This window comes from Heliangelus exortis, chromosome 1, assembly GCF_036169615.1.
Source record: "Heliangelus exortis chromosome 1, bHelExo1.hap1, whole genome shotgun sequence".
Taxonomy (NCBI): Eukaryota; Metazoa; Chordata; class Aves; order Apodiformes; family Trochilidae; genus Heliangelus; species Heliangelus exortis.
In genome coordinates this window covers 38,678,199-38,696,162 of record NC_092422.1, presented here as the reverse complement: position 1 = coordinate 38,696,162, position 17,964 = coordinate 38,678,199, and the positions used below count along the sequence as shown (strand labels likewise).

The window sequence follows — 17,964 nt, the reverse complement described above, 5'->3', positions numbered from 1 at the left end:
AGCAGATGTTTTCCATTCCTGTCACTAAAACACTACATCCTTACATATTTCTGGAGCTATACAACAAAATTAACTGCTACTCTTCCTCCTTTTATCCAGGTTACTTCACTAAGAGATATAAAATGCAATTATGTGTTGGGAACCAGCTGATTTCTTATTTTTTCGTATATGAGAATTGCTTGGAAAAAAGCTCTGAACTGGATATACATAAATTTTGAGTATTCAAAATGATCAAGACTAGTGATCATTGAGATAGCTGGTGACTGTGTCTCCTTGTGCCATGGTGCTTTAAGAATAAATTCTGTCAGACCAAGGGAAGTGATGAGTGTAGAGGGTGAGAACAGTTAGACTGAGTTTACTCCAAGGTGCCTTTTTAAAGCTGTTCCTAGATAGGTTCAAAGTTCTCCATCTCGGAAGAGAGAGTAAACCGAGCATTTAAACCATTACAGGACATGGCTGAAGAGTGAGAGAGTTCCTCTGAGTGCAGTTCCATCTCTCTGTGTTTTCATCTTGTGCATTGCCTAAACATTATTAGTAAAGCGATGAGACAGGCTGCTGATGGGGTATCTTCCACTCAACAGGAGCCAGCAATGTGGGTTTGCAGTCCAGAAAGCAAACTGTAACACTGGCTGCATCAAAAGAAGGATGACCACCAGGTTAAGGGAGACCATTCTCCTCCTTTGTCCACTCTCATGACAGCCTACCTGAAACAGTTTCCAGTTGTGGAGACACTATACTTCCTGAACACAGGAATGACATGGAGCTCTTGGGGCAAATCCAGATGAGGGGCACAAAGGCGACGAGAGTGCTGGAGCATCCCTCCTGTGAAGTAAGGCTGAGAGAAGGATCAAGCCTTCAAGTACCTGAAGGGGTCCTATAGAAAAGCTGGGGAGGGACTTTTTACAAGGTCCTGTAGTGATAGGACTAGGACTAAAAGCTTTAAACTGTAAGGAAGTAGATTTAGGCTAAATGTTAGAAAGAAATTCTTAGTGTGAGGGTAGTGAGACACTGTGCCAGATTGCTCAAGAAAGCTGTGGATGCCCCCTTCCTGGAAATGTTTGAAGCCAGGTTGGATGGGACTTGGAGCAGCCTTGTCTAGTGGGAGGTGTCTGTGCCCATGGCAGGGGGGTTGGAACAAGACGATCTTTAAGGTCCTGTCCAACCCAACCTGTTCTATAATTCTATAATTTAGGTTGCTGCTCTGCGGAGTTTGTGCAGTGGAGATGTGTACCCATATTCATGCTGCTGAGCTCAGCTGCCTATCAACAGTTCCAAAGGAAATAAAAAAATCAGAAAAATCACAATGGCAGTTTGTAAAGTGGGTTCTTACCATTCATGCATTTCTCTGCTCCTGTCCGTTCATTCAAAACCACGTCTTCCTTGCCCTTCTATTCTGTGCCCATCACAATATCTTTTTGTTTTACCATGTGAGATTGTATTCCTCTGTTTGTATATAAAATTAAGCTTAAAAATTCTAGACAGAATGACAGTCTAATGTTTAAATTATTGGTGATGTACTTATTAATATACTGATCATGTACACAGGTACAAACTAGCAATCTTTAGTGAATAATACCACAAAATGGTAGCCATTGAAAAGATGTATCTTCAGGTGTGTTTTAAAGCAGCGATATATCTTTCTACACTGTTTATAAATTTTTTAATGAATATTAGACTCACAGCTGAAATTATTGTTTGGTTTTACTCCTCTTATTTTTAAGTGTATCTTACAGGTATATGTGACTAAGTTCAGATTTGTAAGGTGAGCTAAGGCCCATGAATAGCAGTTGCTTTGTAAGGGTATAGTAGTGACTTAATATCTCTATAAAAGCTGATATTTAGAAGTCAGAAGACAAACTTTAAAAATTCGTTTTTGTCTTTTTTTCTAAGACCAGGAGATGAAAAGGCATATTTTGGCTAATACGTTTCTCTGATCTGTAGCCAGACTTTTGCAAGACAGTTCCTGCTCAGGGGTTTGGATTTAATTTGTTAATAGGATGTCCTTCTCACTCTACAGTGTTATAATTTTCCACACCATTGAGATACAGTGGACTTTGGCAACACTCTCCAATGACCAAATGATTAAGCCAGTTCAGTCATCTTATTCAAACTCAGTGTGTAAATGACCCTACAGGTTTTTAAGAGCAAAGCTGCTTTATTTATAAAAAATTTCATATTACTGTGATGAAGGTATTTTCATTTTTGGTTCACTACATATTTTTATGGATGAAGAATAATTTATAAAATTATTTTTGCACATGATAATACTTAAATACAAATTTAATATAAATTTTTTGTTTTACATGACAAATTCCCATAATTTTGAAGTTATTTTTGATAGTGAAGAATTAGAAAACTAGCATTATAGCTGTTTCTGTAATAAAATATCTAGTCATAGTCAAAAGTTATATATTTGAATCAAATAAGTACTTTCCTAATTTTATTTTTAACTGTTTTTCAAAGATTATTTCATAGAAATGTAAATTAAAACTACTTCAAACGTAATTTTAAATCCCCCTTGTGAAAAAGTGTTCCAATAATTTTTCCCTTTCAAGAGGTGAATTTTATCCATAGAGATTAAAAGAGATGTTGTATGAACAGGAAATCAATCTGTTCCAGTCAGATGGTTCAGTTTAGTTTGGAGTCGAGGAGTATTGACATTCTTCAGGACAGGAACATTTTTTGTTTGAATTATTTTTTTTATCCACTGGGAAAAGAATATTTTTCCTAGTTAAGTCTTATGGTATAACTTGTCTTCTGTTTATGGTGGCTCACATGAAAATGCGTGATGAATCAAGTGATTCATCAGCACTCAAAAGTAAACACATCTTTGGGTCGTGCGTACTTTTGGGGTTAATTTGTTTTTGCTTTAGGTTTTGGCTGCTAATATGTTAAGGTGAAGTTTGATAAATGGGAATAGGCAGAGCCTAAGCTTTTACCCCAAGTTAAATTGCAGTGTTTGTGTAGGACACTAATCCCTTTGTGTTTATTTGTTTATTTTAATATTTGCAGCCAAACAAATGGGCTGCCTTTCTGAATTTTCACTGATTCTAAACTCCAGAGTGTAAGGAAATAAACTCAAGGAGGAGAGGCCATAGAGTGCCTGTCTTCCTCACTTGCACCTGATGACTGTGATCTTCAACGAAGAGTTAACTGAAAGTAGAGAGTAGCTTGGGTAAGGAAAAATCTTTGTGAAGTGAATATTCTGTCTATCATATTTTCATTTCTGGAAAAAAACTTCACATTTATCAGAAGTGTGGGAGATGATACAATACAGAATTTATCTCTTAAGAGAATGGTCAAAATGGAAACTTTAGCATTCACTTCAGAAACCAATCTGAGACTGAAAGACATTCTGCTACATGGGAGGTATTTTTCATTGTGTTCTTTATTGGCTGCTATTCACGGGTGGACTGTGAACAGAAGAGGTGATTGCTACACATAATGTCATTGTCAGGATTTGATAGTAACAGAGAGAATGGTAATGATAATTGGACCCAAAGAGTGCTAAAAGGGTTTGGAACATTTTCTAGACATTTCATCACCTGATACCTCATGGTTCCATTGATTCCAGGACTGTATATTTAGGAGCAGGTAAAATAAATTCATATCATCAAACATACCTATCAATAGTGTCTCAGCAAGACAATCCTTTTCTTAAAAGCAAGATATAACCACTCTTAATAAATAATTAATCTCATTCTAAAGTAGATTAGTAGATCAGATTAAAGATGCTTTAACACCTTCGTATTTCTCTCCCTTGACTTTAAAAGGAAATCTCATATGACTAGCTCAGGTGGCTACCTGGCAGATACACTAGATTTGATAAGATTAATGATAAGCAACACCAAAAGGATCTGTTACAGCAATAGGAACTATAGCACCTTTTAAATAAGCTTTTTCTAGACTACACTGGAATTTGATGATGTTTCAAAAAAGCAATTTATTCCTATAACCATGATTGTAAGCAATTCATCTACTATGCAAAATCTGAAAATATATTATATTGACACCATTTATTGCCTTTAATTAAAAACTGAGACCTAATAGAGATGTTAAATTACTTTTGACTAGTTAACCTATGGCGAGGAACTTTTCAAAATTGCAACACAACTAATCAAGATACAGGAAATGGAAAGGTTAAAAAGATAAAAACCTGATTAAAAGGACTTAATTCTATCTTTTGTTTATTCCTTAACACTTCCCATGACTTCACTGGTACACCCTTACACACATCTATTTTAACAACATGGAAGAGTCTTGCTAGGAATTAATAAATGGGTAATTAGAGAGAAACTTTACTGTGTGCATGAGGTAAAATGATATCACCATGTGTTACAGGTCTTGGTTAAAACCTTTTGCTTATGCACAGAGCAAATGAGCAGGACCTAATGAGTGATCCCACCATATTTGTATTCATACCTATTTGCTTAAGAGTGGTTCAAGGCAATTCCCATGACTCATACATTGACTACATTAACACCATGCCAGTGATTCTCTATGCACAAAATTAGTAGTAAAAGTGCAGCCTGAGGAGCAGAAGAAAGAATAAGAGAAAAAGATTAAAAAAAAAAACAAAAAAAACAAAAAAAAGGGAAAAAAAAATCACAAAACTGACTTTTAGAAAAGGATTTAGCAAAAGATTAAGGGTGTCAAGGATTTTTTTATATATTATCTCTGCTTCACATTTGGTAATGAGGTAATAAAATTTATGTGTTCATTATAAGAATTCATCCTAAAGACAGACATTTTAATTTCTTCATAAGCAATGCACATAAAATTTGCTGCAAATAGGACTATAATTTGGAATAACAATTAGGATCCATTAAAGTTCTTCTGATTGTTTTTTCTCAGTTTGTTTTTTTTTTTCATCCTAATTAATGTAACACAAAATGAAATTTTAAGCTCTGGTTAATTTGTTTTGTGCAGGCTAAAGTACTTGTGCAAGCTTATTGCATAAAAATGTGTGAGACGAAAGGGAACTGAAGAACCAGTAATATTAATGCTCCCTTCAATATCCTATTAAAGATTTTTTAGTGGATGCTTGAATCTTCTGATTATCAAATAAAACTGAAGGGTTGACATTTTATATACTGAACCTCTTAATAGCTTATTTTCCAAATTCTGACCATGCTAAACACTTGATATCCCAAAGGAATTTGCATAAAAACGTCTTAGCATGCTTTTGAAAAAAGTGAGTACAGCCCTTGAGCAAATTGGCAAAGTTGTCTTGATGGTTAAAAATGAAGTTAAGTAAGGCTTGAAAAGCATTTGGATGCATTAGATACTTAAGCATCATTGAAGCTAATGCTTTGTCCCGGGGAGCCCTATCTTATCATGTTTCCACGGGAAAACAAAAAAACCAAACCAAAACAAAACCAAAACCCCAAGCCCCACCAGAAAACTAAGCAATAAAAAACACAAGGTAAGACTATAGAGAAAGAAAGCTACACAGTAAACTCCTTTACAGCTCATACTGGGTGTAATTTTCTAGCTATTGTCCTAGAAATATAAAACAGTAAATAGGTGTTTCTGAAATAAGTTCGAGTGTAATATATCCATATTCCCAGTTAACCCAGAAGCCATTTTTATGTTTCCTCCCTCAATTAATATATGTAAGGTAGAAATTTGTTTATGTTCTTCCAGAAAAATGTGAAGGATCTCCAAAATGGTAATACTGGTTACAGAAAGAAAGATAAAATGTATAAAACAGATAGTAATTTAGATGTAAATCGTATTTTAAACTTACTAGTTCCCAACTGGTACCCTACAAGTACTACTTTTCCTTGAAGTTAGCAGCTAATATCTCCAGTTTGAAAATAGATTAATATGACTTCAACTATTTTCATCTGGGTCTTCTCCTAAGACTACATTTAGTCATAAAATGCCAAACTGTGACCTTTCTGCATAAAACATCGTGATCTTTCCTATCCCTCTGTCAACCTGCAGACATTATCTGGATCAAAGAGATTTGAAACTCTGTTTTTCTAATTTTGTTTCCATTGTCACATTTTTCAGTCCATCTACTTTTCGCAGCTGTACTGCACATTTTTGTTTTTCTTCTTTCTGGTACGGGGATGATCTTTTTTAACCCCAAAACAGCTGTCTTTTAAAAATTTCACATGACATAGTGCAACTACATTCTAGATGATGAGTAGTGTGTTAAGCCAGTAGCTACCTGCAAGCCTGCAACAAATGTGGGAGTGTCATTGATAAATACATGAGTCAGCCAAGAACCAGCTGCTGGGTGTGCCTTCTGACCACAGTGCATAAATGCATGATGGACAGAAATTATGTGAAAAGGTAAGGTAACATAAAGAGAAACTCCTGTGACATCAATAGAAGCATAAATATAACCATAGGAAAACCACGGAAATTACACTGTGTACTTGATCTGATGCTCTAATCTTTGCAAAAGGATGTGTTATAACTAAATCCAGCAACATATGGCTTCTCCGTTTCCGATCTTATGTTAAAAGCTCCAGATAAAATGAAAGAAGGATAAAAGGTCCTATCTGTGTTATGGTTATTGCATTTTGTATTTGGTATTGCAATATAAAGCAGCTTTGCTTTTCTTTCCAATGGTATTCTGTTGAGAAGTTGAAAGGTCCTGCATTTTGGCACAACAGCCCCAGGCAACACTGTAGACCTGGGGAAGGATGGCTGGAAAATGGCGTGACAGAGAGGGACCTGGGGGGTGCTGGTTGACACCTGGCTGAATATGAACCAGCAGTGTGCCCAGGTGGCCAGGAAGGTCAACAGCATCCTGGCCTGCATCAGAAATAGTGTGGCAAACAGGACTAGGAGGTGATTGTGCCCATGTACTCAGCACTGGTGAAGCCACACCTCGAGTACTGTGCCCAGTTCTGGGCTCCTCACTGCAACAAAGACCTTGAGACACTGGGGTGAGTTCAGAGGAGGACAACCAAACTGGGGAAGGGTTTGGAGAACAAGTTCTATGAGGAGAGGCTGAGGGAGCTGGGTTTATTGAGTTTAGAGGAATCTGAGAGGAACTAGGTCTCTCTCTAGAACTACCTGAAAGGAGGTTATGGTGGGGTGGATGTTGTCCTCTCCTCTCAAATGAACAATGACAGGACTATGATGGCCTGAAGTTTCACCAGGGAACGTTTAGACTAGATATTAGGAACAAATCCTTTACTGAGAGAGTGATAAAGGGGGCTGCCCAGGAAAGTAGTGGTTACAATCCCTAGAGGTATTTAAAAACCATGTATGTGAGGCACTTTGGGTTATGCTCTAGTGGGATAGGGATATATAATTTTTGTTTATTTATGTATGCAGTAATCTTAGAGGTCTTTTCCAGCCATGACAATTCTGTTATACTATGATTTTAGAGCTATTGGTAGAAAGAGATAAAACTAAGATCGAAGATTTCTCTCTATGTGACAGCGAATACAAAATCTGTGTGGGAAAAGAATGAGTTTATCCGACTGCCAAACTATATTACTTTGAAAATAAAGATCAAAATTCAGTTAATCCTCTTCTAGTTTGAAGTTATTTTTCCAAGGTCAGAAAAATAAAATCAGAAGTGTTAGTTTCTTAAAATTTGAGTTATATTTCCACATTTTAATTTCTTATTATTTTTTCCTTGTTCTCCAATACATCCTTATGATCTCTGGTTTATAATTTATTAAATTGTTAATGTAATATATTTATAAGAGATACTTATGTGAAAAAATAATTCATTTAAAAATGATGATTGGAAGGGAGAATTATGACAAGAATGACACTTATTTCTCACTAAAAGAGATTTTATCCTTATTCTATTCCGCTTTACCTTTTATTTATTACAAAGAGTAGCATTCTGCAAAACAATGACTTATGAAATTACAAAATTTGATCAAATGTAGGTATTAATTTACAGAAAAGAAACACTATGCATCTGTATATGTTCTTTTAGCTAATATGGAGCCTTTTAGAAGAAATATATGCTGTGAGAGTCCTGCCATATGTTACACAGATAAAATTAATCCTGAAGTCACATTACTAATAATAACACAAAGTCTGAAGATTTTTTTCTTTTCCGGATATTTTTGGGGATATTTTTACGGTTTTAGTCACGATATGTTAGGCAGTAATTTCATTCTTCACATGGGAGTAAATGACTGAGTTTTACTCTATACCACTGAAGATAATGCAATAAACCAATTTCAATGCAAACAAAACAAGCAAAAAAACCCCACCAAACAAAACACCACTGCCTGGTTGATTTTAGTCACATTATAGAAACAAAACCAGTATTTCCAAGTATTTTCTTCCTTTTCACCCTTTAAAAACCCCTTTAGTATCCTAGTTATATAGTTGAATTAATAGTATTTTAAAAAAGAAGAGTTCAGATCACTGAGATATCCAGTCAGAGACACTAATCCCCCTTGTCACTTCTTCTTTATTATATTTATACTGAGTTATGATTGTATACAAGACATTATTTGATACTGCATGGTTTGTAAATGCCAAGTAAATACATTTACATATGTTAAAAATCCTTGGTTTTTAGGCTGCCTGGAACTGAAAGAAGACACCATTGAAAATCTTCTAGCAGCTGCCTGCCTTCTACAGCTCCCACAAGTAGTAGAGGTTTGCTGCCATTTTCTGATGAAGCTTCTGCACCCATCCAACTGCTTGGGAATACGAGCATTTGCTGATGCTCAGGGATGCACAGAGCTTATGAAAGTGGCTCACAACTACACCATGGTAAGACACTTCTAGAATATATGAATTATGATCTTGTGAATCGTCTGCGCCTTCTATAAATAACAATGTCTTGTTAGTTTTTGGCTTGAAGTAATTCTGTACTTGTACGGGACTTTATTTCATAAGTGGCTATTCTAAAACCGTAGGAGTGGTGGTTCCTCTCAGCTTCAGTCAAGCCAGGAGAATTGGTTTGCTACGATGAATGCACTGCCTGCTGAGTTAGAACACTGTATGCCTCGATTAGATGCAAGTTCACATGCAGGTGATAATCATAAAGACAATCGGGAAGACCCTAGAATGTTTTTTAAACTTTGTTCCATTTTGTTTAGCTATATACAAATTTTATAATTGTCATTGTTCTGCATGGGGACAGTACCAAGGGAAGTAGGTTTTTTTTGCCAGAAGGTAGGACTTTTAATCGTCTGAGAAGCAGATTGAGATAGAAAGTAGAAGACATGAAGAATTTTATCTGACACGATTTTAATTTTTTTCCAGTTAAACTTGGCAGAACAGGTATGGCAGTAATATTAAAAGTTAATCAAAGTCAACGAAGCAAAAGTATGATACATATTCCAAAACTATGTCCGAATGGTAGCCATTTGATTCTTCATAGCTTAATAAAATGAAAAGCATCTGGCTCATGAAATTAACATTACATGAAGAGCAGAATACATATAATTTCTGAGAAATAATGGTCTCAAGATATAAAAAGAAATTATTACTGATCAATTAATACTGATCGGTTATTATTGATGTGATACAGCATTTTTCAATTAATGTGCTTTGCTTCTCCAGCAGTTATGTCTTTATTTATTCTTTTCTGTAACTAACACCATATTATAATGTGGTTTGACTGTTTTTTTTACCACTGCAGCTCAAGTAATTGTATCCATTTTACACTTACGGACCTAGTTCTGTGTCTGGTTTAAATTTTGTCTGTATTATGATATTTTAAATGGAGATTACCATGTCCAAGCTAGTCATTTTAACCTTCTTCTGTAAGCAAGAGACATAAACTGTCAGAACAGAATCCATCTGATCTACCATAGAATGAGTTTGCATTGGAAGTGAAAAGGTATGGGTTGAAAAAAATCAACCTTTTTATCAATATATGTTTTAGAATTTTGTATTGCAGTGATACTTTTTGAGGGGAAGACAATATAATGAACAATGAAAAAAAAAAAAAAATTAAATTAAAAAACCTAATAGAGAACCCCCTGGATTTTTAAAAATCCTCATGATCCTTTAAAACTATTTATAGAAAGATTTCTGGAGTGCATGAAATTCCTCATTATATTACATTTGAAGACTTGTGGCTAATACATATCTGATGTGTCACAAAGTCCAAAAAGATATGTGCCCATTTATGAGATACTAGACATCGTATAGTTGTTGCTTTTAGTGCCCAGGTATGAAATATGAAGTATATATAATGGGAAAATCACCAAGAAAAGATGGCATATCTAAAAGGAAGTCAGTTGTAATTAATAAGCAAGCTCTGATGTGACTATAATTACACTTGCAAGCATGTATGATAGTCACAGTTTCTCTTTGCAAAGACAAATAATCACATTTATTCAGTTAAGCAACTACAGTGTCTTTTCTGTATGTGATTAAACTTCCAGCCCCATGAAAACATAATCCTAAAATTCAAGCTTCATGGTGCCTGATATTGTCATAGGAAACGTGATGTTGCATTTAGGTTTGAGTTAGGTCATATGTATTTGATTTATTGTTTTGCATTAAAGATTGTGAGCAACCAGTTTTGAGTAGGGGAAAGGATCCCTTCTTGCCTGTCTTGACTACAACACTCTAGATCAGTGAGAATCTGCATAACAAAAGAGTGATGGTTTCTTCCACATGCATCCATAACCAGGAAAAACTTTTAGAGTTCCAGGAAGATACCCTTGAGAGGGTGGTAAAGGAACAGCACACAGAGACCTTGTGATATGAATAAAAGGTGGAAAAGTGATGATAAGAGCAAAGAGCAGATACATAGTCTCCAAGGTGACAGAAAACGTTATTTTTTTCTTCAGGCTCCAGGGAAATAGTATGGACTGTGATGAAAGAAAATGTTAAGTAGGGCAAGAGGGAGTTTGTTAACAAGCTCCTGTCCTATATGGAGGATCTGAGAGAAAGCTATCTTTTAAAAGGGAATAAAAAAATCTTTGTTTTTAAAAAGTTCTCATGCTTTGAAGACAGCTCCAAGACACTTGTCTTATAGCTTTTCAAGGTGCTTTCTATAAGAATTGGAAGCGATGTACCTCAGATTCTAGGTCTGTATATTCTCTTCCAAGGTATCCTTGCAAAAGTTAATTTATTGTGAATCGGAAATATCGGTACTTCTTTAACTTTTGCATATTCTGTGGAGGTTTCCTCATAATAATTTATTATTCCTTTAAAGCTGTAGAAAATAACTTCCTTAATTTTTTTTCGTATAAAGGCAAAATAACAGATTAGTGAATTCAGCTTTTTTGTTTTCTAAAGAAAGCACAAGAAATTGTTTTTTACCCCATCATATGTATCATAAATATTGTAGCCAAGAATTGTCAAAACAAAAATTAATATTTTTTATTCTACTAACCATAATGTGATAGAGAATACAGCTAGAACCAATGAGAAATAACAGTTCTGTACCATAATATTTTTAGAGATTAAAAACCCCCTCAAAGACACAGTAATTCTACATTGTGGGATTAAGGAAAAATATAAAGTTTATTAATAATCTTGCATAGATTGTGTAGACATGGCATATGTGATAGAATGTGATAATTTTGACATGTGTCTCAAATTTCGTCTTGGAATAATTTTGCTTCTAGGTCAACTACACAGGTGAAATTAAATATTAATTTATTAAACACAAACCAAACCAAACCAAACAAACAACAACAGAAAAAATTAATTCTTTTTAGCCCTTAGTTGTGATACTCATTTAAAGTGCTGGAACCTTAGGATATGTCTATGACTGCATAGTACCTGCCAAATCTCTTGCAGCTTTCCTCCACTAATTATTTTTCATTAGAAAGTCATTCACAGTTGTCTTCACAGTAGCATTTAATGAAAACAAATATATTTCCATTAAAATTATTTGCTTCATTGAATCTCCATGAATATGTAATCTTCATTTTTCAAAAGCAATTCCTTGTTTAGTGTCAGACTTGATACTTATAAGTTCTAAATTACAGTGTTGTTCATTAAAAAATTATTTATATATATTTATATATAATAAGTTTGCCTTGGGCTTTCACATAATGTGAATTATGAGAGCAAGACATTTGAGCTTGGAGATTTCTTTATATTGAAAAAACCCAAAACCTGCTAAAGAACAGACCACTAAATTTAAGAATCCTGTTGACTTCAGGAGGTTTGTCACTTCCAGCACGTTTTTTGTCATATTAAATAATTGTTCATTCTGCTTAAGCATGAAACATGTGGAATACATGAACATACATTTTTCTTTGCATAGTTGACACAGGTATGTCCAGACTTAATTAAAGTGGAATAAACTTTTGTCAAAATGCAAAGACTAATTGCTGAGCCTTAGGAAAGCTTCTAATGGAAGTAAAATTCATTAACTGTTGCAGTTTTATATCCCTGTTCATCAGCAGACTTAAAATATCCCTGGTATTTACTCAGTCTTCAGTATCAAATGTCAAGTAGTTCTTTTGAAATACAAAATCTAAGTGAGGAAAAGAAAATGTGTGCATGGAGGACAGGAGGCAGTGAGAAAGTGAAGATGAGAAAAGCAGTGAAGAAAAACAAGAAACCGAAAACATTTTTAAAATCTCTAGAAAATACAATTGCCAAATAGCAAGTTATGAGGTTAGTGGGGAAAGAGAGGGAGGTAGATTTCATTAAAATTTAGTGAACAGTGAAAGTTGTAAATATCTGTCTTAGCATTCTCTGTACTTTTTATAAGTGGAACTTGGATAGCAACATTTTAAATTAGAGCATTAGAAACAAAAGGTTAAGAATAAGCAAAACTGTAAAGTTTTGTTGGTTTCTTCTTTCAGGAATATCAGATTTAATATGGGTTGTTTCATTTTTGAGTTATGAAGTTGCCCTCTCTGTTTTAATGTGGTGGAATTTATTTTGTTTTGTGGGGTTTGGGTCGTTCGTTTGTTTTAGGGTTTTTGATTGGTTTTTTTATTTTGTTGTTGGTTGAGTTTTTTGGGTTTGTTTTTTTTTTCTTTTCTTTCCCTAAAGAATGAATCTGCTGGTTTAAGGGGCATCACGTATATTTTTGTCTCTCTTTTTCTGAGACTTCTGTACTTCTTAATTATAACCTGGGGACTTGCTAGCTTTTAAATTTCTGTGAATTTTCAATCTGCAAAGCCACATGTCTGACAACTTTAAGTTCCCAATTTTTTTATCAGAGTTACATATTCACAGAATTGTCAGAGTTGGAAGTGACTGCTAGAGATCATCTAGTCCAACTCTCCCACTAAAGCAGGATCACCTAGAGTATGTTACACAGGGCTGCATCCAGGCAGGTTTTGGATATCTCCAGAGACGGGGACTCCACAACCTCCCTGGGCAGCCTGTTCCAGTGCCTTGTCACCCTCATAGTAAAGTTTTTTCTTTTTTTCTTATGCCTAAATAGAACTGGAACTTCCTTTGTACCAGCTTATGCTCATTGTGTCAGTGCAGTGAACTGGCAGCAAAATAGAAAATATCAAAAAACTACAGCAAATGCATTCTTTTAATGCATTTTTAGTGACATTTCTTTATTCTCCTAGTTACCATAGGTTCCATGCACAGAGAAGCTAAGCTCTAAAGCCAGCAATTTATCAGTTTGTGATATGTACCAGCAATTGGAGTTGTAATGTATGGTCTTACTGGTTTTATAGAGATGAAAAAATTCAAATTTAAAATTGTGAAGGCAATCCTTTTAGAATACATGACCCTTAGTAATATACTTTACTTTGAACTGTATATGCTTATTGTTGAAAGTTTGCAATAGACTGTGCCAGTTTAATGAACTCCATGGCCATGAGAGATTACAAGTTTGTCATATTTTTTTCCTTAATTAGGTAACTGCAGTTTGATTCAAAACCATGAGATATTCTTTAAAATTTTATTTGTACTTGGTAAGGCTTTGAATCTACTGTATTTTGCTTTATCTCCACTTGTGTTGTATAGATAATGCTTAGAAATTTAGTGTGCCATTCCAAGTTATGCTACAAGCTTCTTCATCTCAATATCCTGCCATTCAACTGCAGCCCGATTGTTTCAAATGAAAAGTTGAAATATTACATATAGAACTGTTTTATCTTTCAGTTACTTACCTCTCAGAGAACTTCACTGGCAGCTCAGTGATCATTTTGCATCTTGAAACTTCATTTTGACCATTGAGATGATAAAGCTTGTTCCACATTTTTATTTCACTGTATTCCAAGATGAATTGCTAAACATAAACTTGGAAATCTTCAGATTACTTGGAGAGATTCAGTAGGAGGATATCCATACTTAAAATTTCCCTAGGTAAAAAACATTGTAGGAATGAAGTTAGTGATGCATCTATAGCCCTTTAGTAGTATAACTTATATATAAGTTGTAAGTATAACTTATGTTACAATTCCAAGCCTGGGAGATGCATAATGCTTGCAGATTCCTTTGAACGAGGTGGTAGAAGGTGTTTAGTTTCAGTTCAGAAGGTGTTTAGGTGCAGTTCTGTGCTTCACTCTGCAAGGGTCATTTGCCTCATCACAGAAAAACATTATTCAGACTTTATTATAAGCACGTAAGTAATGTCAGTGACATGTAGTGATTCTATATAGACCCTTTAACTTACAGAGAATTCTAATTATGCTGCAGATGGAGCAACGATTTTTTTATGTGTGCAGTATGCAATTTTTGCAATGATCTTTCATAGTGAAGAGCTTCAGTGATCATGTTATTAGTTATGTTTACTGTCTAAGCCACAGTTTCACAGTTAAAAGCTAGTGGTATGGACTGAGGAAGGAATGATACATAAAACCTTTCCTATCCAGTTGCTTTTACACCAGCTCATCCTGAAGTATTGAAATAGTTGAAATAATCGAAATATTCCATATTGAAATAAGAAGAATATTATTGGGATATTGATAGATGGTCATGGATAATAAATGAGTTGTGGCAGTTCATTCAGACATCAGTGGTTTATTTCAGCGTTAATGTGGCTCTAAGGTCAGATAACAAGTGAAGCAAGCAAGCTCTAGTACTGTAATTTAATGATTCTTTAAAATATGCTATTTAAGAAGTTTTATATCATGGGTCATCTGTTGGCTTTCTGCTATTTAAAATAGCTGTCCAAATACTGATCGACAGATACTGACCAGATGACGACTTTGTTAACTTCATATCATAATTTTTTCTTACCACTATCACCACACTGGTGATGTGGATAAATAGATAATAAGATTGGTGCCTGGCCAGGGAAGCTCAGAATCTGTAGTAAGGAGTCGAGCTGGTAATCAATAAATAGTGATGATGCTCAGGGATCATTTTTGAGTCAAATATTGTTTTAATAATTTATTAAAGCTCTAGTAGATAGGATGGACTTCTCTCTCAGCAAGTTTGTAGTTGTCAACAAACTGGAAGGGGAAGATGATCAATATGTTTAAAGGCAGGACTGCTGTTGAGAGGGCAGGCTAGAGAAATGGGATGGCAGGAATATCACAAAGTTCAACAAAAGGATATGCAAAGGGACTAATCACTCCATGTACCAGTGCACACAAGAGAGTAACTGCTGCAGGGAAGGACCTGAGGGTCTTCATGGACACCAAAGTGAATGTAAGCCAGCAATGTACCCTGGCAACAAAAAAAGGCCAATAACATCCTGGGTTGTGTTAGCGAGAGCCAGGAAACTGTAGAAAGTGATCATTCCCTGTTGTGAGACTGCAGATGAAGTGCTGTGTGTACTTTGGGGTTCCTCGGTGTAAGAGAGACATGGATAAACTGCGTGTATATCCATGCTAATTGGATGCTGGAGCACACAGCATATGAAGAAAGTCTGGAGAACTGGGCCTGTTGAACCAATTAAGACAGGGCTAAGGGAGATATATATTGGGCATATACCCAATTGGAGGATACAGAGAAAATAATGCCAGAATGTTTTTGGAGGTGTAGATCATTGGCAACAGGCACAAAATAGAAAATAGGGAGTCCCAACTGAATATTAGGATTTTTTTTCTTTTCTTTTTTTTAAACCATGGGGGTGAAAAATAATAGAAACGCAACAAACAATGTGGGTTTTTTATATGTTCCTGGAAATATTCAAGACTTGACTGAAAATGTTGCTGTATAACCGGACATAGTAGAACATGCACTGAGCAGGGAGTTTGATTGGATGGTCTTCAGAGGTCACTTAGAACCAAATTATTCTGTGGGTCTTTTCAGTGTATCGCATGTACATTTTCATTGGTCTTAGATATAAGCTGTGTATTCAAGGACAACAGAAAGCTAAAGATTATACATTGTTTATATTTTAGAACTTATTTTATAAGCAATGTGCAACAGATGGAGTTCCCAAAGCTAACATTTTGTTGACTTTTATTAGTAACAAGCTATCGATAATATGATAGCAACAACTTAGCAGTAACACACTGAAATTTTAAAGCATTCTGTGATTTTCTGTTTCTTACGCTTTGTCAGGCATACTGGTCCAAAATATATCATTGTACAAAATGTCCTGCATGCACAGTAAATAACAAATGTAAATCTTCAAGACCTGTGCAGTCTGTGTTCAGACTTTATGGCATTCTGCATGCAATGATCTGTAAAGTGTTTTTCCTTAGGATAGATAGTGTTCATAGAAACCTAGAGTGACTCCAGACAGCAAAACAACATTTATTAATTTGCTTTATTTTGCATTTTATTGTTGCTTCTTCAAAAATCATATTTAAACATTTGTCCAGCCACCAGAGTATGATGTCATAGATTACAGTACTCAGGCAGCTATGGAAGACTGTGTCACCCACTGGAAGGTCACATTGGTACACATATTACTGAACATTTGTTTGTCTAAAAATGCAATATATTATGTTATTAACACTTGGAGAGAGAGAGAAAAAAAAAAAAAAAAGAAAAAAGAAAAATATCTCAGTAAAATACTTTAAGAAAAAAACTTTTAAAAGTGTAATGAGAACATTTGTTTGGTGCAGAGTTAGAAACAAAAAGCATTTAGGAGTTCACTGTATCATTTCTACCCTACTTGGATGTATTTGTTTTTAAATTTAGAATTTTCTGCATTTTACCACTTTAAAGACATGCAAGCAATAAAGAACAGTGAGAAAGCTTATGATGATCTTACTTATAAAATTTGATCTTTATGTACAAAACTAGACTTAGACTATTTTTCTACTGGTGTGACTTTCTTAAAATATGTTCCATTCATCTGTCTTTTTTCTTTTTAATTTTAAATTACTGACATTAAACTTTATTATGACTATTATAATGAATTATACTTCTGATTTCTTTCTTCTCCTTTTTGCTCTGAAAAGTAATTGTACTTTATAGATCATTTTTCACACTTCTGGTATTTTACGGTGCTTGTTCAAAAGTAATAGTTAGCATTTACCACAGTGTGTTGCTTTTTTATAAGTTCTCCTTAGTACAGCTGTGACATGGCATCTTACCCTACCACTCCATCAAAACACAGTAGGAGAAGAAGAAAGTAAGAGCATTTCAACAACTAGTATATGTACAGTGAAATAATTAATAGGAAATAGAGAAGACCACTGCTGGTAGTGAAATGCTGTGAATCTACCGGAAAATAGTTATGCAAACATTATATAGTGCATTAATCATAATTTGATTCCTTCCATATCATCATGAATTTCTCTTTTATTGCCTAAATGCCACATTAAAACAGTTAGTATGGCAGAGTACTCTATTATTCCTGGAGTGCTGCTATGAAAATTATCACTCTCATCTGAATGATCCTTTTACATTATATACAGGAGTCAACAGTTCCTATGGTTTTAACTTGGTTTTCAAGTTTATTTGGGTTCTAGAAACCTGAATATTCAGCAGCAGCTTTAATATCCAATTCAGCTAATACTTACTATGCTTCAGAGTGCTAGCAGAAATATCATTTCATATGAAGAGACACTGACTCTTCTTTCTTCAGTGGGTTTTATGATGGTTTGTCTGTCAGGTCAGCAGATCTACATCTCAATCTCTTGAGTGAAGAATATATCAATTTTAAAATCCTGCTTCTCTGACTGAACTACAGGTATAAATAAATTACTGTAGTAGAACAGGACAAGC

At 34.7% G+C, this 17,964-nt stretch overlaps 1 protein-coding gene across 1 annotated transcript in view; it reads left to right on the top strand.

Moving 5' to 3' along the window:
- Positions 1 to 17,964, top strand: part of KLHL1 (kelch like family member 1) — a 192,436-nt gene that overhangs the window by 66,815 nt on the left and 107,657 nt on the right. Inside the window, exon 4 of the mRNA XM_071740608.1 lies at positions 8,516 to 8,712. Within this exon, the coding sequence (XP_071596709.1) occupies positions 8,516 to 8,712 (197 nt within the window). The remainder of the gene's footprint in view (positions 1 to 8,515; positions 8,713 to 17,964) is intronic.